General features: G+C 37.5%; 1 protein-coding gene across 3 annotated transcripts in view; it reads right to left on the reverse strand.

Annotated features, from left to right (window-relative positions):
* ARHGAP10 (Rho GTPase activating protein 10) overlaps window positions 1-26,592 on the reverse strand; it is a 152,324-nt gene that overhangs the window by 68,352 nt on the left and 57,380 nt on the right. For 2 of the 3 annotated variants that reach the window (XM_057402049.1, XM_057402047.1), the window contains 9 exons: window positions 23,836-23,937; window positions 20,676-20,786; window positions 18,311-18,415; window positions 13,649-13,778; window positions 11,888-11,994; window positions 10,419-10,513; window positions 6,621-6,702; window positions 5,459-5,501; window positions 4,104-4,169 (listed from right to left, as the gene is read on the reverse strand). In XM_057402049.1, coding sequence (XP_057258032.1) covers window positions 4,104-4,169; window positions 5,459-5,501; window positions 6,621-6,702; window positions 10,419-10,513; window positions 11,888-11,994; window positions 13,649-13,778; window positions 18,311-18,415; window positions 20,676-20,786; window positions 23,836-23,937 — 841 coding nt within the window. The remainder of the gene's footprint in view (window positions 1-4,103; window positions 4,170-5,458; window positions 5,502-6,620; window positions 6,703-10,418; window positions 10,514-11,887; window positions 11,995-13,648; window positions 13,779-18,310; window positions 18,416-20,675; window positions 20,787-23,835; window positions 23,938-26,592) is intronic. The other variant, XM_057402048.1, reaches the window with a different exon arrangement.

Consider the following 26,592-nt stretch of genomic DNA (forward strand, 5'->3'; position numbering starts at 1 on the left):
TTTGAGACAGTACCATTTCTGTTTTAATCTGCACATTTCAGATCTTTAGCGTATCCAAGACTGATAATGCTCGGCATTTACAGAACACAATTGACAAGATGACTCATTGCAGGGAAGAGCTTACCACTGATTAAAACGTTGAGGGGTTCAGATGCTGTGTCTGCCGACTCAACCAGTCACTATTAGCAAAATTGAGCAGTAAAGCCCCATGGCATAATTTCCTTCAGATTTACATTATCTCAAGATGTTTGGCTGTCTGATACTGGAATTTGGCATAGGTACATGATCTGTGAAATATGCTTACAAAAATAAGGTACTGTAAATAAAACAGGAATTTATACTATTGTAAGCAAGGTATGTAGGGAAGTTTACTTTGTGGCTGGCACTGTACATGGGGCTGACACAGACTAGTAGAACAGCTGCAAATACAACTTTTTATAATTGAAGTGCGTAGTACAGAAACAGCTGTACAAGTGACACCCTAAATTCAAGGGACTGCCACTTTTTTTGGTATGTGAAAAGGTTTTCTACTTCCTCCTCACCATCTTTTTGTCTCATGAGCAGAATGGACAGACAGCTCAATGCTGCCATCTCTCTCTGCAGCTCAAATTAGCAGCTCTGGTAGCTCTAAAATCAAGACAAACACCTACCACATCCTCATAGAAGGTACAACCAACTCCTTGCACACAAAAACATGCACAATCTTTACTACCAGAACAAACAGCCCTTTGATGTTTTTATAAACTTTTATCCCATTGCATAAATTAAACACTAAAGAATAAGAACTAAAATAAAATAAAGAATCCCCAAATGTTCTCTGAAGAGACAAAACACAGGTGTGCATGCAGCCAGCATGCATGTGAGCCAATGTTTAGCATGTGAGAGACAGGCTGCCTATCTTGATGCCTCAGCATTTCTTATCGGGTAAAGCACAGCCAATGTCTGACAAGACAATGCTGAATCAGAAGCTTACATGCATCTTAATCAAGACACTGCCTTCAATTCTTCTATTCATTCAGAGCAAATAATTTCCTTCTTGGCTTTATAAAAGGGAACTTAACTGAGAAAAAATGATCCAGCCATTGACAAGTTTATGTTCAGTATCTCTGCTACACTCTTCTCTCTCCGAATACCAGACTTTTTCTGCTATGACATGACAAGACTATTCTCAGTTTCCACCCACACTAGACTGTCCTCTCTTTCCACCCACGCCAACCTCACACCCATTATGATTAAAAGAGATAAAAACATGGCACACAAGCACAGTCTCTGAAGAGGCATCTGTCCTGTTTTCTTCTGCCGAACATAACTTGCTTTGATGTGTTACCATTAAAGTAAAATAATCAAGTAAAAACTGATTTAAGAACAAGCATAGATATAAAATCTGCAACCTGAAAGACGGATTTATTGTCTTCATTGTACAACTATTTGGCCAAACCTTTATGAGGCAAACAACTGAACATCCTCCTAGCCCTCCATTTGTATAGTTCAGCAGATGTCCTGCAGAGCACAGAAACTGATCCTTTAGGAATGCTTCAGTTAGTCTCTTGGATGAAGTCAGGATTTTAGTTAGTCTTGTTTATTTAAGAGCTTTTAAAAAAAACCAAACAGTTGATGTTAAGTTCAGCATTAGGTAAACAGAAAATCATCAACAACTGCTTGAAATACAGTGGATGAATCAATTTCATTGAAACAAAGCTATGTGGATTGCTGAGTTCCTGGAAGGTAGCAGTACCTCACCTAAAGCCATTCTTGAAGCTCTGGGAAAATAAATATTTATTGAATACTGACTTTATTTTTCTAAGTGCTCCCCAAACCAAAATTAATAGAAAAAAAAAGTCAATTTCATTTTTAATAATTACCACAAGGCACTATTGACTGCAGGTCTTACAAAGGCTGTGTGCAAGGAATAGTGAAGCTGCAAGGTCTCCAAAGACAGAAAATACTGCAGCTAACTTTGGTAACTTTAATTCTCTTCCAAACTACACTTCAGGGCAGATCCCGCTACAGGGACATGTGCTTCTAGCACATGAAAGTTTATCATCTGTTCCAAACAACAGTATTAGGTGAGCTTACACATATATTTTGCACTATCTTACATACGCCTAAATCATAGAATCATATAATGTTTTGGTTTGGAAGGGACCTTAAAGATCACCTAGTTCCAACCACCTGCCATGGGCAGAGACACCTTCCACTAGACCAGGTTGCTCAAAGCCCCATCCAACCTGGCCTTGAACACTGCCGGGGACGGGGCAGCCACAAATCAAGACCTAAAGGACAGGGTGGACTTGAACCACCGCTCAATTTAACCTACCCACCCACAGTGAGAAGAAATCACATATCTACCCCATTTTTCCTAATAGCCATTTCATGAGGAAAGTGTTCACAATTTTTTCACAATCATGTTCTTGTTTCACTTTTACGGCAGATTATCAAAGAAAGAGACACTACTTAAAGAGAACTATCTGAACACACAGTAAACTCCACACTGCTTTCAGTAAGCATGACTCATAAGGTATTGTAAGGTAGCTGGTCACTGTGCTACAGAACAAAACCAGCCTTTCACTACGTGACCACATGCTACCCTTTTCATAAAATCTGCTTCATCCACTGCAAAGAGAAGATCCAGTCTATTTCAAAGTGGGATTCTGCAGTGAAGGCAACTTATCTGTAGGATGCCAGCTTTATCTGCAGTATTTCCCAGCTGAAATATTCAGATTGTAAATGCCAGTAACTGAAATTTTGAAGTGATGAGACAGGCAAACCCTATTTGAAAAATATTCAAAAGAACAGAATGAACAAAAATAACACCAGACAGAATATGGTCTAATCTGGAATAACATCTTTAATGCATCACACAGGACTGATAACAAAAAAGGCCAAGAGAAAAACGATTTCAGATAGTTCTTGCTGTTTAAATGCTAAATTCTCAGTATCATGGAGGCTGATTGTTCTTACTAATAATATTGTATAGTAAAGTGCATACATGGAAGAAACGGCTTTTAAGTAAGATCCTGCATTGGCAGGAAGTGTCAACAACCCATTCTTCTTTTGATTTATCTTATTTAAGCTGGACTGGGATACAGGAAAAAAAGATACAAATATTTTACCCTGTGCAATGCTCAAATCTCTAGAAAAAAAGATATAAATCCTAAAAAATCATAAATCTCCCTTGGGAGAAGTGAAGGAAGGTCAACAATTTAGGAGAAAAACAAAATCTACACGGAGCAATTTCAACATCTCTTTTAGCAAACTAAGGAATACACCACCAACAAGTACCTATTTTCATATCCATCTCTTTTTTTAGAAAAAAAACAAACAAACAAACAAAAAAATTACAGCTAAGCAAGCAGGTTCTCCACACAATACCATATAAAACACAGTGAGCCATAGTGTCGCTGGTCACCTCCCATTTCAGCATGTCTACTGCTTTCTCCTCACAGGGCAGCAATATCAAAAGCTGATCATACCCAGTGGCCAAGTTACGCAGGGTCTGTGACACAGCCTCTCCACAACCATAATCCCAACTGCCTCTTGAATATTATCTGCATACTGACCTTTCTGTTCTGCCTCCAATTTTGGAGACAACAATGAATATATGAAATAGTAAATCTGATAGCATCTTGTCCCTGTTGCGAAACAAATTCCACCAAACAAATTCCAACAAATTCACTTCCCTGCTCAGCTCTTGTTCTTCTAAGTGACTAAACAGAAAAACTCCACTCAAAGTCCACAAACGGATTAGTAAATCAGTCTGTTTCAAAAGCAAAACAAAGGTACAGAAATCGCCTACAGGACACAGGGATTTTTCTCAGCTGCTTTGCACAAACATTGGCTTCCTTTGTCAAGACAGTGCTATTACCCCTTCAAGCAGTTCTTGAAAACACATTTCTTGAGGGAAAGCCTGAAGAAATTACAAATAGAAGAAATATTACAAATGACTGGAACTGGACAGAAGGAAACTCCTGTCGTGGTCGGTGTAATATCTACCAAGTTATGTCTTTCCCAGATATCTCCAGGAGACTAGATCACACAGGGATTCTTCAAAGAGCAGGCCAGCTGCTCCACCCTCTCCACAAACAGGTCGAATTGATCATTACCTCGTGTTTCAACAGCACTGATGCACTTTTTGATGATGGTGAACCCCATCTTATCCAACTGCGCACCTACAAGGGGAAAAAAAAAAAAAGCTTGAAAAGTTGTAAAGCACCAGTAGAATTACTGTCCTTCACTCAAAAATAAGGCTGGACTTAACTGCATAACTAGGGCTTCTCCAGCAAAACTGTAAATATTCTGGAATGGGAATACTTGATCACTTTTTCTAGAGAAAATTCATTCCCCTTTTCTCTTTCACAACTCTGCCTAGCCCAAGAAAAGGCTCAATCTGGTGGTAATGGCTTCACTGAATCTGTTCACAGCAGCACCCTTTGAGGAATGGGATCTCTGATTAGGTACGCATGTTGGCAGATGCAAAATGAAATTTAACAGTACTTGCTGCAACATCGACAACATCTGAGAGAGTTAACAAAATGGAACGAGGAAGTACTTACGAAGAAAAAAACATAATGATCAACAGCAGGGCTTTTACTGAGTCCTACCCCAAGCCAAAAAATTCCCAAACTAGATATGGGACACATGTATATCATTTCACAGCAGCTAATGATCTGACTGCACAAAAGCAGATGTATTAACAGGACAACATCTGAGTTCCAGAATTCATCTGTTGTTCCTATCTTATTCTTCTTCTTTTTCACATCAAAACTTCATTTGAAGGCTTATATTGCAAAACTGCCTGTCCCCCAAACATCTGGCCTTCTTGCTCCTGGAGACCTGGTCTTGCACCACAAAAATAAATATCGTTGGAAAAACTTTTATTAATAACACCAGGATCCAGCTTCAAGCAACGATTTATAATAATAATTATTAAAAAAAACAAATTCCCTGATAATGCAAGAACTGTTGTCACTCATACACTTTGCTAAGAGAAGAAAGCTAGTATCATTTAAAGAAAGACATCTTCTCTACTCCCATATTATGGTTTACATTTTAAATATGCTCAGTCAGGTTTTATGCTGACCATTATATGTCGTCAGCTGTGACTGCTTTTAAAACCATACTTATGTGTTCTAACAGATGTGTACACACAATCTGGATTAGGAAATGTGATGCATTTACATAGAAATTAACTCTTTTTTGAGTCAATTTCCAGGATAAATTAGCAAAATCAAACAGACTGTTTCTGTAGCTTATGTCCACTCCTACAATTCTTACATACGTACTAAACTGAGTTACTGGAAAACTCATTAATTACAAAATCCACAAAGTATACTCAAAATCTGAGATTAAAAATAAAATATTTAATTATGTTAGATCCACAGAAAAAACATTTACTTTTGCCTTTCTCAACTGTAAAATGTTAACAAAAACCAGCTTTAATAGTAATTCAAATACTTACTTCCCTCTCGTTTTGCATTTGCTCTATTCGTATTGATGAACAGCTAACATAAAAAGAGTGAAAAGACAAATTATTTTAAAGAATCTTAAGAAACCAGAAACCATACACCCCCAATCTTAATGCCCAATAGGCACAAATAGAGTTGTTTACAGTTAGAAAGTATCACCTCTAACAACAACAGCTCTAACAGCAGGACCAGAGGTCTGTGCCCCCTCAGAAAGTAGATAATTGCACTTTTTAAGGATGTAAATACAAAAACCAAAGAAAAATCTCAGTCCCCTGGGGAGCAGAACAATCTCGGTTGTTAGCATAGCCACAGAAATCAACTGTGATTTACATGCTCCATGTTCCTATGTTTCTCTGCAGTTTAGTTCACCACAGTTCAAGTTCACTCAGTTGTCAACTGCTTTGACGAATCCTGGGAATTACATCCCAGCCCAGCATTCCCAGAAGGTGTAAGAAGTTTTAAGCTGGCTGAGTGCACCTCAGACAACATCTGATGGTAATAAACAGATGTGCAGATGAAACAAGAATTTTACAACAATGTCAGTAAAGCCTACTGCTAAAATCCCCAGTAGCCAATTACCAGGGATAAACATATGATGTGACCCATTATTTTTGGCCTGCAAGACAAGTATTTATGATTGTAAGACTAATCTGTAGCATGTTTCAATTCTGCAGTTCAGCCTCATTTCCTGATGTAAACTAGAAATTAAGCAAATTCAAGTACAACTTCATTCCCACTGACAAGGATTTTTTAGATTCAGCTTAAAAAAAACACTAATAATAATAATACCATAATAATGTAACTCAGGCAAGTCTTGCCACTGGAATGTAGCATGTCAGCATAAGGCTAAGTACACATGGTTATATTAGACATTCTCTAGAATACCAATAACATCATTGTGATGGGAAAACATTTATAAAATCAATGCTGTCCTTACAATGAAAAATTTCTCCTATTAGTATTAGCAGTTACCTACACCAAACTTTACCAAGTTACTCGCCTCTCCTGAATTTTACTTTTATTCTTTCTTCATCGAATCTACCCTTTTGCAAACTACATAATCTCAGGTTACTAAAGTATAAATGGGATCAGGAAGCAGGGTGCAAGAGAATTTCTCCAATACAGCATAGACAGATATAAAATAAAGACTCTTACAGCTTCTTTTCCATCCAAGGCTTCCATCCACAGCTTCCTGTCTTCCTCAGAAAACGCCTGCATGGTCACGGGAACTCCAGGCCTGCAAATGTACCAGCCACACAGAGTAATTGTATTCACCAGCGACTACAAAGTCTACTACCAACAAGCAAAAACCCATTATCCTAAAAGTCAGGCTTGTTTTATTTGTTTCGTTAGTGAACACTACTCACCTTAAAATACAAGGTATAGAACTGATACATACAGTAGGTGATAACAGAGGATAGAGAGAAATAAGGAAAGTGAATGTAATCTGCAAAACTATCTGAAATAACTCATTGTTTATAGCTTGTTGACCCCAACACTTGCTGTGAGTTCCTGCATTTTCTGAATTCTAAACAAACTTGCTCTTGCGTTGCTGTTACAGAAAAAAGAGGCTTTTGTCAACTTACCCAATATGCAGTCTTCAGCTTTAGAGCAGTGACAATTATTACAGTTTTTCGGTAAATATCTTTAAAAAATAATCAATTCTTAATGCAGTATCTCATTACAAAACTCTACTATCATAACTTCCTAAAAAGCAGGGATGGACAACTGTGGGATGCAGGGATTAGTGAACAGAGATTAACACAAATCTACTTTTGTGATTATGTAACAGGAAACTAAGAAGAGCAACTGTACACTATGCTGAACCACACAAAGCAAGGAGAGTTAAAAGCAGAACAGGTTATTTGGGTAATTATTTTTCCGCCAATTAAAAAAATAGTTGTACTCAGCCTGCCAATACTTTTGGCAAATTTGTAAATCTCATTATATAGAGATGGATAGAAACAGAGAACTAATTTGTAACATTCTCTCTCCGCCTCTCTTTTGTATTAAATCTATTTTCAAATACCAAAATAGCTGTAGAGGGAAATGTTATATCTAAAAGCAGCAACACAGAAGAAACCAACACAAATCCCACTTTTACTTAAAACTGCAACAGTCTACACACCATATTTTTACAACTAGAGAAATTTATAGTTGGCTTTCACCTTGCCTTAAATTTTATCAAACCACACAATTTAATTGCAGCGTAAAACTCAGCAGGTACAAATATCTTCTGCTCAAAAATCTCTTTTTGGATGCCATGTGAGGACAAGGCACATACACACCCTCTAGCAAACCAATCTAAACTCAGGAGACCCAACTATAACTTCGGAAAATGGCAGCAGCCTAGCAAGTCATTCTCTTTTTTATCAGTTAGAGAAGAGGAAAATATTAAGCCATGAAACTGGTATCTCTTGCTACTCTCAGTGACAGACACTGAGCTCTTACAGTGGGTCAGGGAAGCTTTGCCCTAATTTCTACAATTAATAACCTTTATGACTAGAAGAAGCTAATACTGGTATTAGAAGTAAGAGTAAGCAAAGCAGCTTCTCATGCCACGCAAGCTTTTTCCAATGCAAACTGGTCTGCCAGCAGGGCAGAGCAGCAATCATCATAAACATGCAAACTTAATCACTCGGTAGGGAAAAAATACCCTTAGTAATCAGCTAAGTTAACAAAAAGAAAAAAAACCCTCACATGCTGATTTTGGTTTTTTCTTGTCTGCTTTCTCTTACTGGTTAAAACTAAAATGAAACAAGTTGCTTTTATGAAGGACAAACTCCCCTTTTTTCGCTAAATTTGTAATTGTCAAGGTATCAGAATATCACCTAGAGGCTGCATGAAACATTATTTGTCTTCAACTTAAAGTCAGAAGAGATAAAAAAACCTTCTCTCCTCCTTGTCCTGTATTGGTAAAATTAAAATCCATGTATTACTTCAGAAAGATAGTGCTCTTTATCAATAGAATGTCTTTTTGCTACCCCAAAAGACATCTGCTGTCTCCTTAAGATTTAAATTTATCTCCATTTATCCTAGTCACCATCAACTAACCATGATGAAGCACAAAAACCAGAAAAAAACACCTGTCTCCAGAGATTTAGCCATGATTCTAGCACTGTCAGAGCTTCTAGTCATAAGTATCAGAATTTAAAGAAAAAAAAGAATCTTGGCTTTCTTTTTAAAAGAAAAATCCACAAATACTCATCCAGCTCCAAACTATGCTCAAGTCACACACAAGGCAGAATACTGTCTACTGAAAAGATCTTCCTAAAATTTTACAATCTTGCCTACTTTCACAGCAAAGGAACAAAGAAAACCCCTCAGCCAGCCTTCAATCTGTATGTTATTTTTTAACTTGGACAAGCCAAGGGATAAGTATGCCCTGCGCTGATACCAAGGAAACAAGCTAATGGCCTGCAGCACAGAGCTAATCTCCATGGGAACATCTCAGTACTACACACATATATTATTAAAAGAAAAATGTCTGGTATCAAGGTCACAGTGGACCAGTTTGGTCTACTATAGTTGGACAGAAAGATGGATTAGATTTTTCCCACTTTTACCAGAGAAGAGATTGAAAACAAATGTTTTACAGGATCAAGGAAATACTGCTCTCCATCCATCTCTTTTCAAACTCCAGATACCCTACTGAACAGAGATGACACCCAGAGGAGGTTTAACTGATGTTTCTCATGGTACTTTTTTAGCAACTTTATCAGACTTTGGTCAAAATCTGTTATTGACACTGACCAACCCACTAACCCAAGAGGAGCTGATGTCAAAAGTATAAATCTTCACTCCCTTTCTTACTGTTGGGACACAGCGTTAGAATAGCTAAGCCACATCCTGCTCAAAACAAAAATGCAATTTCAAACCATGCTGTAGACCTGTGACAAATGCCACCCAAGTCATGAGTACCTTGTCATCTGCCAAGAGAGAGGGAAGTTTTCAGATGCAACAGGAGTTTCACATTCCTTTGCCCATTGCTTATTAGAGAAACAGGCATGCCTCAGGCAGGCCAGCCTGACTGGCCATGCAAACCAAGCATAGCCTCTGACCTAAGACTGTGCATGTGCATATATGATCCTTATCACAGACATATTTGCAGACCACCAGCAATCATAGGACAGAGGGGCCAGACAGCATTGGCCACACCGCATTTAAATTGAAGTGCACTATGAATTTGATTGGAAAAAAAACCAAAACCTACAAAAATTGAAGATCTACTGCATGATAAATTAGAATATAATTTAATGTTGTAAGTAAGGAGCAAATGTGCTGGTTAAAAACAGCTCAGAAGGATTGGTTGCAACAACTCAGCCAACAGTCCACTAATTCATATCTGACATCTAATGATAGATATGACCCTGTTCTGCACAGATACAATCTGCATCAAAAGAACATAACCTTACTACAGCTGCATTTATTCGCAGTATCCTATTAAGCTGGATTCTCTCATCTTCATTAATGAAGGAAAACTACAACACTGACAAAACTGTAAGACACTGTAAGATCCTTTTAGTGAAATAAATGAGCCACTCTTCTCTTTTTAAATAAGGCAACCAAAAAAAAAAAATGACTGCATGAATTATTAGTGCGATCATAGTCTTCCACTACAATTATGCATACACCCGTTTAAGCCATGTTTCTTCACTAGGATAGCTGATTTTTTCCTATGCCTCTCTTTTATGTGAGTTCATAAAATGTAGACATTTCAGTTTAGACCCTCCCTACTTCTGCTACACACAACTGAGGTAAAATCCAGTAAAATCCATGGCAGTGCTTGCCTCCTCCTCTAGCGACTACTTCCCATTGGCAGAATGGCCCATTTGGCAATGGTCATTGGCAGAATCACCATTTTAAAAATAAGAACAAAGCACAACAGTAATACTACAGTAATGTTAACTACTACTTAGGAAGAGTCCTTTCCAGTGTGTTTCATGAGCTTACCTGTCTGAAGCTTCTAAGTCAAAACAGAATCGCCTGTCTATAGTATCTATATTTCTTTTGGTACAATAGGTAAGGACAAAGAGTTCCTCATCACCCTGTGAAAAGAAAGAGGTTTTTATATGTTTGACCACAGTAATTTAAACTAACAAAAATATTTTGCTACAAATATCTTGCATATGTTACAATATATGCACACAATGAGTCCCATTTTATGGCAAAGAGCGATCCTTTACTATCTTTTATCTGGTTTACAGAACCAGCCCTTTCTTCAAGATCAGCCAACACTAGAATCATATTTTATCCATAAGTATTCAGAAATCCAATAAACTCATCTGTGAACGCTGCATGAGTTGTACCGGATTTAATCAGGATTCACTGTAGATTTTAATTATTTCTTGTCTTTGTCAACATCTCCAGACACAGGAGGTTGTCACTGAAGGAGTAATAGCATTGTGTGGGTTTCAAAAAGGGAGATCTTTTAATATAGCAAAAATGGCTTTATAAGCTTTTTAGAATGCCGAATGCTTAGACACACACTATATTAACTAAAATGGCTTATTATAATTAGAGTAAATCAGGATAAAAAATTTACAGAAGTACTGAAATGATTAAGGAAGCCAACTGCCACTAATTTTCAGTATGGCAGATTTTCCACAGTTTTTGAAAGATTCTTCCAAAAATCAATATATTTGTAAATATACGCAGCCCTCAAAACAATGAAAGCCATCTCCCCTCTGCATACTAATAGGATATAATACCCTGATAAAATTCCATGATTTTCTAACCGAATTTGAAGATAGGGCAGGCTGTACATTAACAGGAATATTGACTCAAGCATTATTTTCCATCTTTGGAGATCATTTTTCCTTGCAACAAAATGCATTTCATCCATATTAATGCACTTATTTAACACATTATCTCTGAAGGTGCCGAGTGCCCTCAATTCCCAATTATTTCAACAGAAATTAAAGCCATTTAAAGATCAACAGTCTTGGGTCTTGAATATTTCAGATGCTATTAAAGATATCTGAAATTACATTCAGTTGTCAGTACGAATTATATTCCTATTAAAATTCTCCATTCTAGTCCCTCTTCTAGTACTTAAATCTCTGGGAGAAAAATTGGATTGAAGCATGTAAGAAAGAAATTTCTAAGTCTCTTATAGTTTCCTGATTTATAGTTTAACAAGTTTAATGCCTCATGGATAAACCAGATCTCAAATGGTGAAACACTGCATTTTATCTGTACCATGGTTCTCTGGTCTTCTAAAAGGAAGCAATTGAAAAGTCTGCAGAATTCTTATCTATCCATCCATCCATTACTTCAAGTTAATGTCCTTAAATGGCAGACTGAATAGCATGAAGGAGAAAAAAAGCAGTAGAGAGGGAAAGTACTTGACACATCTTATGACACATCCTCTGATCTTGATAAAGGGCAAATATAAGAGTAGAATATAAAAATATACTTACAACTTTTCCTCCTGATCTGTGCTCAAATGGGATCATGGAGAACTTCTTTGTCTCTTTTCTATACGTGCAATAGTGCTTCACCCAACTGGAACCAAAGGGAGCAGGCCCTACATAACACAAAACCATTAAACAGTAGGTACTTTTTCCAGTTCCTGTGCTTTCTTCTCCTGCTTTCCAAAATGATATTTAAAAGTCCCATTTAATTCCTAATGCAGTATTTAAAACAAAGGTACGAATTTAGAATGTAATAGAAAGCAATACAAATGTTAACCAGTGCTTACTATTCTACAAAGTGATACATGCATTTCACATTTATACTTAATGACAAATGGAAAAATATTTGTCTCACTGCTATAGACAAAATAATTTTCCCCTACAAAATAAACATCCCTTGGAAATTTTATTTAGGCAGATCATGGAAACCTAGTTTTACACTTGGTAACTTGAGCTGTAGATTAACACAAGCTCTACATGACCTACTGATGAAGGTCTGATCCCATTTTCTGACACCAAAACTCAGTCCAAACTATTCATCAGTGCACACCCTACACCCACTTACTTACAAGCCCAGCCCCCTTGATATAGATTTGCATCATAATGTTAACTGTTAAAAACTGTATTCTGATCCTCTGTATCTCCTCACTTCTATTAATTTACTTTTTCTAAAAGAAAAGTCTGCTAAGGGATCTTCAGCTCTGAAGGACTCTGAAGAGTATCAGAGAAGCCCTTCTACAAATGGCTCAAGCTAACACAGGATTTCACTGCTCCTAATACAGATAGTTGGACAGTCTCACTGCCCTGCTCCTCCCCAACTCAGCTTCAGGTATACTCATCTCTCCCAAATCCTTTCAGCTGATTCCAAAACTCATTATGACCAAGACCAGTGAACTGATCTCACAGAATAATGATTTTTTCTCATTTTTTACTGCTAGTTCTCTTAAAACTTATTTCCGAATTATGTAATACCAATATTACCATCAAGAATGTGGTAGAGACTTCAATTTGTGAGCATTTTACAGAAGTCCTTACTTAAACAATAATCAATTAAATATCATAAAAGTAAAATCTCTCATCAGAATAAGCAAACTTTCTATAAGGGCACAACTGAAATACACAAATTTATGCAAAATGTTTAATTAACAAAAAGGAAAAAAAAAACAAAACACAAAAAAATAAATTACTCTGTGGCCATTCATTGAGGGCTAAGAGCTCTGCCATTTATTTGGCTTTCTTACTAGAATGAGGAAGACTGATAGAAAGCATTGACAAGATACGATTTGTGTGACATGCACCTTCCACAGCAAGATTTTCAACTCTAGCTTCCTAGTATATAGCCTGCTTTATTTGACTCCATGATCACAATTAGGTGATGAAAGCATGCCACTGAATCAAGGAAATGACAGCCAATTTCATCATACTAGACTGGCCCAATTTTCAGATGTTAATTTGACAACTCATGTTGTTAACTACAACAAATGTTTGACAGTCCTAGTGGAGGTCATTAGTAAGGGATTAAAAATAAAATTAAATACATCCTTTGGTCAAATAAAACTTCTCTTAATTCAGTCACCTTTGCTAAGAACTGACACACAGCATCATGCTCTTTTTATGAGCCACAATAACACTGCCATTAAAGGCTTTGAACATCTACTTAGCTGTTTGATAAACTGTAGATTCTTTACATACTCATGTTACCTGTAGAAATAAGACTTGCCTATATGCACAATATGGGCAGTAGAGGAATACAAAAATGCACCTTACTTTTTTCCTGTACATAAAGATAGCCTTCCATTGTGAAGTGATTTGCTCTCTTATGTTCCTGTGGATTTCTTCTGATCTTGTTCATGAGCTCCTCTACCTCTGACCTTGTTCCTTCAAAACGATTTCGTGTCTAAAACAAGACAGCAAAAACCCATTAGTAGAAGAGAAAGTGGAAGAAAAACTTACTCTTCCTGACAAACAGGAGTTATAGTAGCTTACTGGGTTTGTGTAGCAAAGTTTTGGTAGCAAGGGGACTACAGAGGTGGTTTGTGTAAAAAGCATCCCCTATTCCCAGAAGAGCCAATGCCAGCCAGTTCCAAGACTGACCCCTTCACTAGCCAAAGCTGAGCCCAGCAGCAGCAGTGGCTGCTCTCTGCTATCCTCTGGGATAAAGAGTTAAAACAGGGGGAATAAAACTGTGCAATTGCAGCCAGACAGAGGAATGAGAACATGACAGGGAAACAGCTCTGCAGACACCATGGTCAGTGAAGGAGGGGAAAGAGGTGCTCCAGGTGCTGTAGCAGAGGTTTCCCTGCAGCCCATAGTGAAGACCACGGTGAGGCAGGCTGTGCCCCTCAGGCCATGGAGGATCGCACACTCAAGCAGGATGCTGGAAGGAGGCTGCAAACCCTTGGGAAGCCCACTCTGGAGCAGGATCCTGGCAGGACTGTAGCCCTGTGGAGAAAGGAGCCGACACTGGATAAGGTTTGCCAGCTGGACTTTGTGACCCATCCTGGAGCAGTTTGCTCCTGAAGGACTTCAGCCTGTGGAAGAGACCCACACTGCAGCAGGTCATGAACAACCCACGTGAAGAAGAACCCACACTGGAGAAGTTCATGGAGGGCTGCCTCCTTTGAGTGGGACCCCATGCTGGAGCAGAGAAAGAATGTGAGGAGTCCTCCCCTGGGCAGGAAGGAGCAGAGAGAATGTGTGATGAACTGACCACAGCACCCATTCCCCATCCCCCTGTGCTGCTGGAGGGGAGGAGGTTAGAGAGTTTGGGACTAAAGCCTGGGAAGAAGCGAATGGTGGAAAGAAGATGTTTTTAAGATTTGGTTTTATTTCTCATTATCATACTCTGATTTGACTGGTAATAAATTAATTATTCCCCCTGCCCAAGGCAGTCTGTTGCCAGAGTAGATTTCTAGACCAAAGCACTGGCCTGCTCAGAAAGAAGAGAAATACTGAGTGCAAAATTACTATGGATTTGAATATTAAAGTATCCTTATAAAATATTACTACAAATGTTGGCTTAGTTCATGAGATTCGTATTAGTTGCCAGAAAGGAGAGGATTTTCTGTGGTTATTGAGAAAAAAGTGACAGGAAGCTCACTAACAATGACTACACACAGAGACTATATACATACCAAATGTTTTGATCACATACAAGCAGAAACGTGAAAACAAGCAAACAAAAATAAAGTCCAGTTGACTATTATTCCTGAATGTCACTCATCACAAAGTTTGCAAAGAGCCAAAGGAGAAATATTTATTAGAATATTAGGGAAAACAACTTTAAAAAAATTACTTTAGGAAAGTAATCACACCATCCACAACTTACGCAACAGGACTACACAAAAATCACAGAGCAGCTCACACCCGACACAAGAAACTCTTGTTTGGCCTTAAAAGCACTAGCAATTGGCCAGTAAGCAAATACAAAACCCAAAACAATCATAGTAATACTTGGTTTTCTCCCCTATACCTGCTTGCCCAAATTCCTTGAATTCAAAACATACATGTGAATTCTGAGCTACTATATTCCCCAGTTGATACATGTATTTTGAGGAAAGCACATCGTTCCAAGATGCATGTTGGTGTGTCTTGTTGATTTTTAAGAGCACCTTTATTTTTCTGATAAAGGATGAGCTTCTTAAAATGCTGCCTCACCTGTTTTATTTTTTAACTCAGGACAAGCACAGAGTTGCATGCACTGACAAATACACCATAAGTATAAACAAGTGTCCATTCTTGTACACAAACAGTTAACACTATGCTCCTGACTAGCCATCTGTACATTCAAATTCCAGATTTATGCTTGAGTTTATTCATAGGCACAAACACAGTGTATGCAAGCTGGTCAGAGTAGCCACCCATACCCATATGTTTTACAAAGGAAAGCTGAAGATATTCTTTAGATGATGACTAAGAACAACTTTTGTCTTGCCTCCAGGCAAAACCACTGTTCTGAACCCTCCCCATATCCATCATCTCAATTTCAGGTCACATCTGCTTGCAAATTCTGGAGTTAGGCCCTGCACATAAACCCATTACGAAGGCTCCAAGCAATTTTCTAAGCTCTTTTTCATAATATCCTAGAAAAGCTGCATTTAAAAAAAACCTATACTCTGCACTCAGGACAAAGGCAAAAAACTGATAGTGACAGAGCGCTCACATTTAAATCTTCCCATATGAGCACTGATCACTCTGAAGTTAGATGCTTTAAATGATCCTGCCAGGACTTTTGTCTTAGCTGTGCAGTGATCACAAACCTGAGTGTATGAAATGTACCCTGGGAATGGCAGGATGAAGCACCACAGGTTCCAAAAAACTCAAGAAAATTTTTATCTGCCTTTGTGCTATGACAAAAGCTGAGCTTAACCAGGGGTTAATCACAGCTGCTGCACCAGCATGGCTATACCTCCTCTTCCTAGGGAAGGCCAGGTTTGTTTGTGGGGCACAAGAGCATGGTCAAGTCTGCAAGGATCCTTGTGCAGGGGTGGGCACAGAAAGAGAGGAGTCCTGGGAGTGAGGGGGAATCCAGTTGAAGATACAGGGTTTTTACAAGAGAAAAAGACTGTTGGAAGAATCAGTTTACTAGAGCTTGAGCTACAAGGTTGGTTTTTTTCTTTGTTTTTTTCTTCTTTCTTTCATTTTTTAGTGGGGGGGGGGGAGGCAGGGTCTGGGGCAGGGTGTGGAGAGAAAAAAACACAGAATAATTCTCAGAATAAAGACAACCTGAATGAAATGGATGGCAATTACTACAGCTGTACTAGCAACTCTCAAATCACTTCCATATCCAGTGAGGCTCTGTCTACTGAATCTTGTACCCTTAAAGTTTTAACCTGTCAATCCAGTGTTCTGCCAGCATCTCAGCTGTACCACAGCCAAGCCTTAGTTTTAACTTTGGGACGCTCTGTTCATCTTCAACACAGAGATGAATGTGTTATGTCCTCTCACAATCTTTTCAGATGCTTCCTTCTGTTCTTCTCTTACCTCAGATAATTGTTAAACTTTGCCTCCTTTCTCTCTACAGCTAACATTTGTTATCTATTCATAAATCTTGAGCTGTAATGCTCCATCTCTTTTGGATTTGATGGAGCACACTATAATGCCATTCAGGCAATTGAAAATGCAGCTGTTGAGATTAGCTTGCCTTGTTATTGCTCATCATTTCTTCAGACCACTTCACTGTCTCTTTTCCATCTCTAATCTGAAATCCAGCTATTCAAAACTGTACCACAGCTTCCCTCTCATGTTTCATTTCTTCTCATCTTTAATCAGCTCTCCTCTCTCTATTCACTGCAGCTCCATGCTGCTTCTCTATGCTAGGCTAAGCACAAGGAAGAACCAAGGCGGTCCTGAAATTCCTTCCAGAAGCACTAACTTCTATGAAAGTCTGCTTATGAAGTTACCACTACTCGGTTCACCCACCCAAGCCAAACAACAGCTCAAAAGGAAACTTGAGACTAAAACATATGAGACAAAAATTAAAGGAATGGTATCATGACACATGAGTCATGTCACTATGTAATACAAGAACCATAATCCTCTCTTCCGCCTCTCCACCTTCCCACCTCCCTGTTACTGCCTCCTAGTTAAGCCATTTCTAAAAATAGGCTGCAACCTCTGAGAAGCAATTTATGTGTCTTAATTCCATGTGCCCTTAGAGGTCAACAGAACAGACACATCATCATGAATTCCTCATTCACACTAACGCACATGGTTTGTTCCCTACCAACAGGCCTTTGGCACATCCAAGTTCCTCTGAGAAAGTTTCATTCTTCAACAGATCTCAAGAAAGCAAACAGACCAAGACTAGTGACTGTCAGCCCCACTGCTTCAGTCTGTCACCTTGCTTCCTGCTCTCCCAGTCCTGAGCATATCATACTGGGCAATTCAGTGGGAGGCTCTGCTAGCTAACCAGTAGTGGACCCTGGTTAGCCTGCCCTTGGATGAACACACTGCTTTGTCAAGTGGTTATGAACACCAAGTTGCCCTGCACCCCAAACCAACAGGGATGTTCTTGCCCAAAGGGCTGCTTCTAGACAAACACCTAAAATACTGAGAACTTTGACCTTTCATCACCCATCTTAATTCTCCAATGTTGTACGTTGGATTTTAACAGACTTAATTCACTGTTAAACTCTTTTATGATAATCCTTGTGTTATGTTTCTGTAAAAAACTAGAAAAAGTAGCAGGTGCCTTTTATTTGGTGTTCGGTTTTTAGAGGAGTATTACAAATGACAAAAAACGCGGGAATTAGTGATCATTTGTTCAGTGATGCGGTTGATTAGCCAGGAGATGGCACTATATACCCAAAGTTCACAGACAACGCACTAACACGGAGGAATGTATTGGCAATTACTGTACATACAGTAACTGAAGTGTGCGATTGTGCTTAAAAAATTAGGAAGGCATAGATATCAATCTCAGCTTACATTTTGTATATTTATCTGCAGGGCCATTTTGTAATGACTGAAGTCTTTAGCAAGTTCATATCCTTGATGATAGAAAGTGAACAAACCCTGGAAAAATGATAGCACCTGAAATACAAACAAAAGACTTGTTAGAATGAAAAACTCCATTTACCAGAATACAAGTGACACACATAGCCTTTTTTGGCAAGATGAGAGATGACAAAATGATTCTTATAGAGCAAATCTCCACTAATACCTACAGTTTATGAGCAACAACTTTGACCCAAATAATCAACTAGGTATATAGAGATGTTTGGACAGTCCTATCTCTGCAATTTCACAACTGATCTTGATAAATCTGACTATAAGCAATGTACATTTGCCTATCTCCAAAACTTTCCTATGTAATGTTTTTGGGTAGCTGATCAGAGACCAATGATGTCTGGAATAAATATTTGTGCATAAGGAGGTAATGATCATTCTGTCATTTAGTCACCTTTTCCCTGGTCAATCCCCTACCTAGCTAAAGATCACGTTGAGATAACTCTCATAAGAGTCATTTGGTTTGTTCAAAGAGAGAAGCTTGTCCTCAGTAACTTTACCCATCACTACTTTTTGTATTCAGATGTGACCCTCTGTCAGAATGAGTAAATGATCCACATTACAGTTTCTGACTTCAGTGTTTCAATTTAAAAGAATGAAGGAGTTATACTACATTTGAAAGAGGGTGAGGGGTACACTACAGTCTACCTCTCCTGTTTGGTTAGGTTGTTGGAAAGAAGTAACACAGGAAAGAACAACTCTTTAATAAAGAGAATAAACCAAAGAACGTATTTAATAAAGTCTGAAGTCATATAAAAAAAGTTCAAAAATCCACATCAATTTAAAGCATTATGAAAGAGAAAGAGGATAAGAATTTGGTACTAGGTAATTTCAGTTTACTACTCTAGTGTAAACTTCAAATACAAATTGAGCAACAAAGCTCAGCCCTATCCAGAGGGAGCACTCAGGAAAGGGAGAGAGACATGTTGCAAACACATAATTTGGCTGTCTCTGAGGAAAATTCAAACGGTTTGAAACACAAGAACTGAAGCCAAAGCTTTGTCTTTATTAAAAAATCCCCAATACTGATATATTTAAAGCAATTTTTTCCCACTTTCATGCAGTAATAAACTAAGTTATGTTATATTAATACATTATTAATATATTATTAAAATACACAGGTCATTAACTCCATAATGACTAACTACTTTGATTAGGGTCATTTGGGACTATTTTCATTATTACATTAAAATAATCATATTGAAGACTTGGTCCAAAAACACAGATTCAAAATACGAGTGAATGGAGATCACTTCTATAATCTATCCTCCCTAGAATTCATTATTACTATCCTCTTGCTGTTTCACAAAATTTCATTTATACTTCAGATCTAATGCATGTTTAGAAAACTTTAGAATAAGCTCTTCTCAGAGATTTAAATAAGCCAACTCAGTACACAGAATCATGAAATAGTTAGTTATGGAAAGGACCTTAAGATCACCTAGTTCCAATCCCCTGCCATGGGCAGGTACACTTCACACTAGACCACGTCACCAAAGGCCAAAGACAAAGGTCCAACCTGGCCTTGAACACTGCCAGGGATGGAGCACTGACAACTTCCTTGGGCAACCCATTCCAGTGCCTCACTACCCTCACAGTAAAGAACCTCTTCCTCATATCTAATCTAAACTTCCCCTGTGTAAGTTTGAACCTGTTACCCCCTTGTCCTATCACTACAGTCCCTAATGAAGAGTCCCCCCCCCAGCATGTAAGATTTCCACTAAAATCCAGTGGAACCCCTTGATTTCTACACAGATTCAACTGCAACTGAAATCAACCTTATCAGACTACCTGACAATGAGCTTTTTAGCCAGCAGCACACTCTGATGTATATCTACCGTTCTCCACTAGCAGGCCTCTTAAGTGCAGCCTTCATATTGAAGGCGAATTTCCATACGTTAGTCAGGAATAACACTCGAGTGGTTAAAAAAAAAAAAAAAAGAGATGCAAAAGTCTGACCCTAACATCATCTTCATGAATCCTCTATTCCATCTCATACCACAAATCATGTTTTTTGCATGTACTACAGTGCAACATTGCACACATTTTCTGGAAACCAACAGCATACTCAAATGGACTGTAACTACTGAGATAAGCTTTGAGGCACTTGGTTAAGCATATCTGTACTAGGAATTTGCACAGATGTAATAAGAGTGCTTTACATTCTGTTGTCACACAATTGCATATGTTTTCCCAGAAAACGGAGCTCCTTGGCTTTTGTCCAATTGCATTCCTCCTCCATCCCTTATGAATGACAGGACAGGCTGAATTCATTGATACTTACAGGTTCCACACACTCAAATTTCTTCCTCTCCTGTATCTCTTGCAACTTGCATACATACTCGAGGGATAGCTCATAGAAGTGTTTTCTATTCTGCTCCACTTGGTTATCTGCCTACACACAGAATACACCTCATGAGGTTTCAAAGACATTTTGCAGACAGCTTCAAAGTGACACATGTATAGCATACAAGTGGCAAGCGATAATTTTCTCCAGGCTGGGATTTGTTCCGTTGCACCATTCATGTACTTTCAAATGCAGCCATTTCTTTCTACTAGGTAACATATGCTGTTCTGATTCATGAGGCTAATTTTTTAGAAACATTCCAATAGCACCTCTTCAAGCTTCTTTTCTACAAAATCCAAGTCAAATATATTAGGGCAGTTACTTGTACACTGCTTTAACAGGACTGAAACGGTGTCTGCCCAAACAGAGAGAGGGAGCTAGCAGCATCTTCTGTTAGAAAAGAGGGAAATCATCTTTCCAGTCAAACTGAAGAAGTTACTGTTGAAAACCACAAAGCCACTTCAGGCTTTACTCTAGAACCCAAATAACTGCTGTAAATAGCAGAATGCTATTGTACCCATCCCACATCTGTGCTCACTCTGGCAAGAAAAGAAATAAAAGAAGAAAAAAAAAAAGGCTCATTTGTGGGTAAGATACTTCACAAGTTTCCACAGAGCATCAAATACTTAAAAATGCAGCCCTGTTAGCTGCAGCTAATTTTTAGCTCAGCTTTGCTGAAATGCCAACACCATATTGACAGTGAAGACTTATACTTCAGCTACCATTCATCTATACATATTTACCTTTCTAGCATATATGTATTATTTTGTGAACTTGTTATTTAAGATCCATGTGCCTCTTTAATTATAAAACTTCAAGAACTCAGTAACAGAAAACTTTATTAAAATACATTAAAGAAATGCTACACTGGGATACTCTTAAGTGATTAACATTAAGTCTTTGCCCAAGACTTAGCAAATCTACACTAAATAACAAAGAGCAATGGAGAAAGGGGTAGGTGAAGGGACCAGACTTACTATCACAGACTCTCTTGAATACTGGGACTATATCCTTCAGGCAGAACAGTGACTGCTATGCTTTAAGAGGATAAGTCAAATTAGCTTTAAGACAGTTTTGCCTTAAGACATTCTTGACTGCTCTGTGCTAGAAGTCTGTCAGCAATTAAAGGGGCATGACAACAAATACCATTAAACAAATAAAACAGTGATATGCACAACAGTAACAAAAGGTGTTTCAAAGAGCCAAGCTATTTTGATGCATCCTATAAACCATGAAATACAGGATTTGTTTGAGAAGTTGGTTAAACTTCTGATGTTATACACATGTACTGAAGGATACCACGACACCACAGAAACAGACTATGAAGAGGGTCTACTAGGACATCTGGCTAATTGATAGTAAGACCTATATACACCAAAGCCCCACCTAAGCCTGTTTCTAGCTGTCTTTGTTGTTGTTGTTGTTGTTGTTGTTGTTGTTGATTGTTTTGGTTGCCTCGCTCCAAGAATGCAATACCCAACACAACCATTTTAACTCCTCTAAATTCACCTGTGTACTGCCAAAGCAATACAGAAATAAGACGCACACTGTACCTCAGTGAAATTTCAGGAATATTCCTCCACTAGGAGAGTCAAAAGCTACGTTAATGTAAGACACGCCACAATATGGTATGTTTTTCACCAAATTTTTGTCAAATTTATACCTGCAGCCTTTATTTATTCCAGTAAGGAACTGACAGAACTAGCCACGTACAATACTAAATTAGAAAGCTCCCATGCAATTATATACATCTATTTTCTACGCTTTTGCAAGAAAGCTTTTCCTATTTAGAACCATGTGACAACATGTTGCAAGTCCTTTTTTTTTTTAATTGCTTATACAATTATACTCCAAAATCAGATGCACAAAGAGCCTGACTGAAGAATTTCAGAATTTTTGTTCATGAAACTTTGAAGGACATTTAAAATAAACCTATTTGCTCATTCTAGTCTTCACAAATGCTTTAAAACATTGGAGTATATTTGACACAGCTTCAAAATGCCTCTTGCAAGCATTTTGTATTTTTCCATTGAGGTTAGGTCTCATTTCAGATTTGGAAATATGGTTCTTGATATCATCAAGTAAAAGATCATAATTAATACTTTATTTTGTCTGCATCAGGTTCTTTAGCAGCTGACCAATTTGATTAAAGTACAGGTCCTGACACATGAGCAACGGCCATTAACTTCACAAAGGCAGCATATGTGCCCGAAAGAAACTTCTTTATGCCTATGAAGGAGTATGCTGCAAATATCGTATGGGGAAGTAACATTCTAATGAAACTCAAGAACAATCAGAGTTCTTAAACTACCAGCTAACTTGCCAGCTACATTAACCATTTTTAATGAGAAATGGGATAGATTATTTATGGTGGGTTAGAGGGCCAAGAGTAGAGTTTTCTGAGGAAAACATTAAGTGTTTAATGATACAAGGTATTAATAGACTGAGCATTAATAATTCTGACATAATTACATTTCTCTGGGAAAAAATCCCGCTCAGAGCAAGGTTCTGAAAGATTTCTCTGCTGTCTTCTCACATACTACTTTGCTTTTGCTCCTGAAATACAAGCTATTACAAATAAGGATGATCATAATAAACTCACAGGGACAGAAAGAATGCCAGGCAAAACAGATCTGGTTTTAAGTTATAAATTGTCAACAAACTTTTTTGTAGCATTAACTGAAAAAAAAACCAGACCTTCAAAACATAAGAAAAAGCACAAAACCAGTACCTTCCAGAATTCAAGTGTTGCTGAACTTTTTGCATAAAGCATTAACACAGGACACTTAGTTAATACATACAATGCAATGCAAATCACGTAATTTGGTAAAGCCTCATAAGAAATGGAGTTTTTCATAATATACTTGCAGTTTACTATTAAATGTATAAAAAAATTAACATGATTTTCAGTGTTTCTTACACATACCAAGTAATGTCCTCGATTCAGAAAACTGTAAGGGTACACAACTAAGTTTAGCAAATATCAACCTATGACAGAAAATTTCTTTTACCACTATATATGCTGGTTTCATATTTGCATAGAATGTGTTTACTTATTCAAAAGCTTTTACCTTGCATAAAAAAAAGGCAACAATACCTCTTGTAATTGTAGCTCTTTCTTCTTAGCTGATAAATTCAAATGCTTTTCTAACAAACTGTAGTTCTTCTCTGTCTCTTTATCAAACTTCTTCTTTTCCTCCTAGACACAGAAACAAAGTAATGTTCATTTATATGTAAAAAATGTAAGAAAAGCCTTTTTCTTCTTCTAAAATTCTACTTTATCAGAAAGAAAGAGAAACAAACTGACACAGCTCCTAAACTAAAAGTATGTTTCCAACTCACTTCTCAAATTCATTTAAAGCCTGAGTTGAAATGGAAATCCCATTGCATCATTACAGTGAAGCTTATCACACACATGCCTACATCTTCTAAGTTATAAGAGCCCCAGAAAACCATCTCTTCTTGATTTATTCCTTTTTTTTTTCAATATTGTTAGGAATCATCCACATCTTGATTTTCAATACAGGACTTGAAGGGAAGTAGCAGTTTTACTGAAAAAAAAAACAAAAAACAAAAAACAAAAAAACCCAAAAAACTTTCCAGGGAAAAAGTTCCAACAGTTCCACAATTCAAAACCCAAAGCAAATACAGGTCCATATTCCATAGAATTTCTTGATTTTTAAAGCCACACAAAGACCTCTGTGCTGAATTTCTGCTTCTACCAGATTGTTAACTGCACCCATTAAAAAAACAACCAACACACTTTTTAAACCACAGAAAAATCTCCATAAAACGCGAAATCATGCTAGCAAAAGAGAAACTCTCACAGATACATGAGTATCATTTAAACACGCAAACCCATTTTTCTAATCGTTAAAAGCAACATACTGGAAGAGGGACAGCCACTAAATGCTTCTAGGAAATCTGAGTTCTTGGATCTAATTTAGGAGGAGATACTGTAAAAAAAACCCTTTCATTTCCTCAGTTCTAGTTTCCTGACTGCGTGGTAAGACAGAAATCAGTATTGATGAAATCAACCAACCAGTTTTGAAGCTATTTTTAATATAACAAATTGCAGTTGAAAACTACCTGTAATGAGTAAAATCAAGTATTTAATTACATATTAAAGAAGTGACAGATTTACTCCTCAGAAAGATACCCGTTCAATTCAAATACTTTCCATCAGCTATCAATTTGATGTTCCATTTAACCATATTCTAACCATGCTGGTTAGACTCGACAGATATACTTTCTCTTAAACTTTTATTTTTAATACTATAAGTGATACACATTTTTGTTCTCTGAACAACTGGATGTTGCAGATGGCATTCTATTGAAGAGGATCTAACCTGTTTAGGATTGCTTCTCAGCAAGGGCTTTTAGCAAAAATGCTGGAGTTTTCTCCATTCTAAGTCTAAGAACTTCCTTTACAAAAGCAGACAAATCATACTATACAAACCCAGAAACATTAAGATATGCATATGGTTTTAGTGTGATTACAGTTGCCGTATCAGCATATGGGAAATTAGGAAGAATGGGGAGTAGTGATCTGTGCTTATATTACCAAATTTCTGTTGATACATCAATCTTTGGGTGCTGCCAGGAAAAGTAAAAACAATAGCTCTATAGACTTCTACACAGACAAAGTCAAAAACTTCACACATGTAATTTAGGATTAGAGCACAACACCTTTTACTAAGGGATAATTCAATAAGGGTCTCAGCTTCCAGCACTACTGAGCAAACTCTTTTTCTTTTTCCTCTTAAGCCTAACTCAGACCATTTCATCAGTAGGGGATGCAAAATACAGAAAATCTGAGACAGTACATTCAACTTTAATTTTGTAATGGTAGTGTAAATTTTTCATAATGCAAATACTACAAACTGTTCCAGATATATTTCACTACTACATGCCATAACCTGGTTTTCAGAGCTAAGGAGTGTTATATTTCCAGTGTTAGTACTTTGATTATATTCAACAGGCATGCAGTTAAGAATATTCCAAGAGTTAAATATTTAAAGAATTTTTATTTCAATGTTACACAATTATGCAAGACTGTTCTATTTTAAGGTCACTGAGAATTCTGTCAAAAAAAAACCAGAAAAATGGCTAAATCAAAAATAGGAGCTTCAACTTCACAAGAACAGTATGCAGGGACATAAGGGAAGAAACATTCATCCAAATAAAATGCATGATGTAGACAGTGTGAATGTAACTTGTCATGTTAAAAAGATCAGGGAGAGAAACCTGACTAGGAGATGAGTGAACATAATGAGGTAATTTAAAGTATTAGGAGTTCTCAATGCAAATCCAGCAATGTTCTTTAACAACAAAAGTACTGTTGAAACAATCCATTCATTATAGCTGCTTTTATGACAATAGGTTACATTTAGAATTAATTGTCTTTTCCTTTGGAAGAATCCCTATACTGCAGACCAAGTTCTTATTGTATGTTGGTCAGGACATCTGATATACTTAGAAGTTCATAAAACTACACAAAGCTCATTGGACTATTGAACTGTAATGATTTACAAACAGAGCACTTTCCATTCTTGAACACTGAAATCATACTCAGAACATATTAATCATTCCTGCCCAAGGCAGAATGTATAGTGCTCTCATAACTGGAACACCCTTTTGACTATCAAGTATCACTGCTGATGAAGTCATAGAGTTGTAAAATACAACAACTGCAGAGTGGTAGTTTAACAATGCATAAATTGAGTTTTGCAACAGAAAACTGTATTAAATATTCCTTCCTCTCTCTCCTCCCTGCCCCCCCTTTTTTTTTTTAAAAAAAAAAGCATTTAAATTTCTCCCTGGAAGAAGGAAGGTAGGAAGAAGTCAAATTTGC

This window comes from Pezoporus wallicus, unplaced genomic scaffold (genome assembly GCF_028554395.1).
Source record: "Pezoporus wallicus isolate ANWC-B61680 ecotype Strahan unplaced genomic scaffold, APGP_CSIRO_Pwel_v1 contig_7178, whole genome shotgun sequence".
In the NCBI taxonomy this organism is placed as follows: domain Eukaryota; kingdom Metazoa; phylum Chordata; class Aves; order Psittaciformes; family Psittacidae; genus Pezoporus; species Pezoporus wallicus.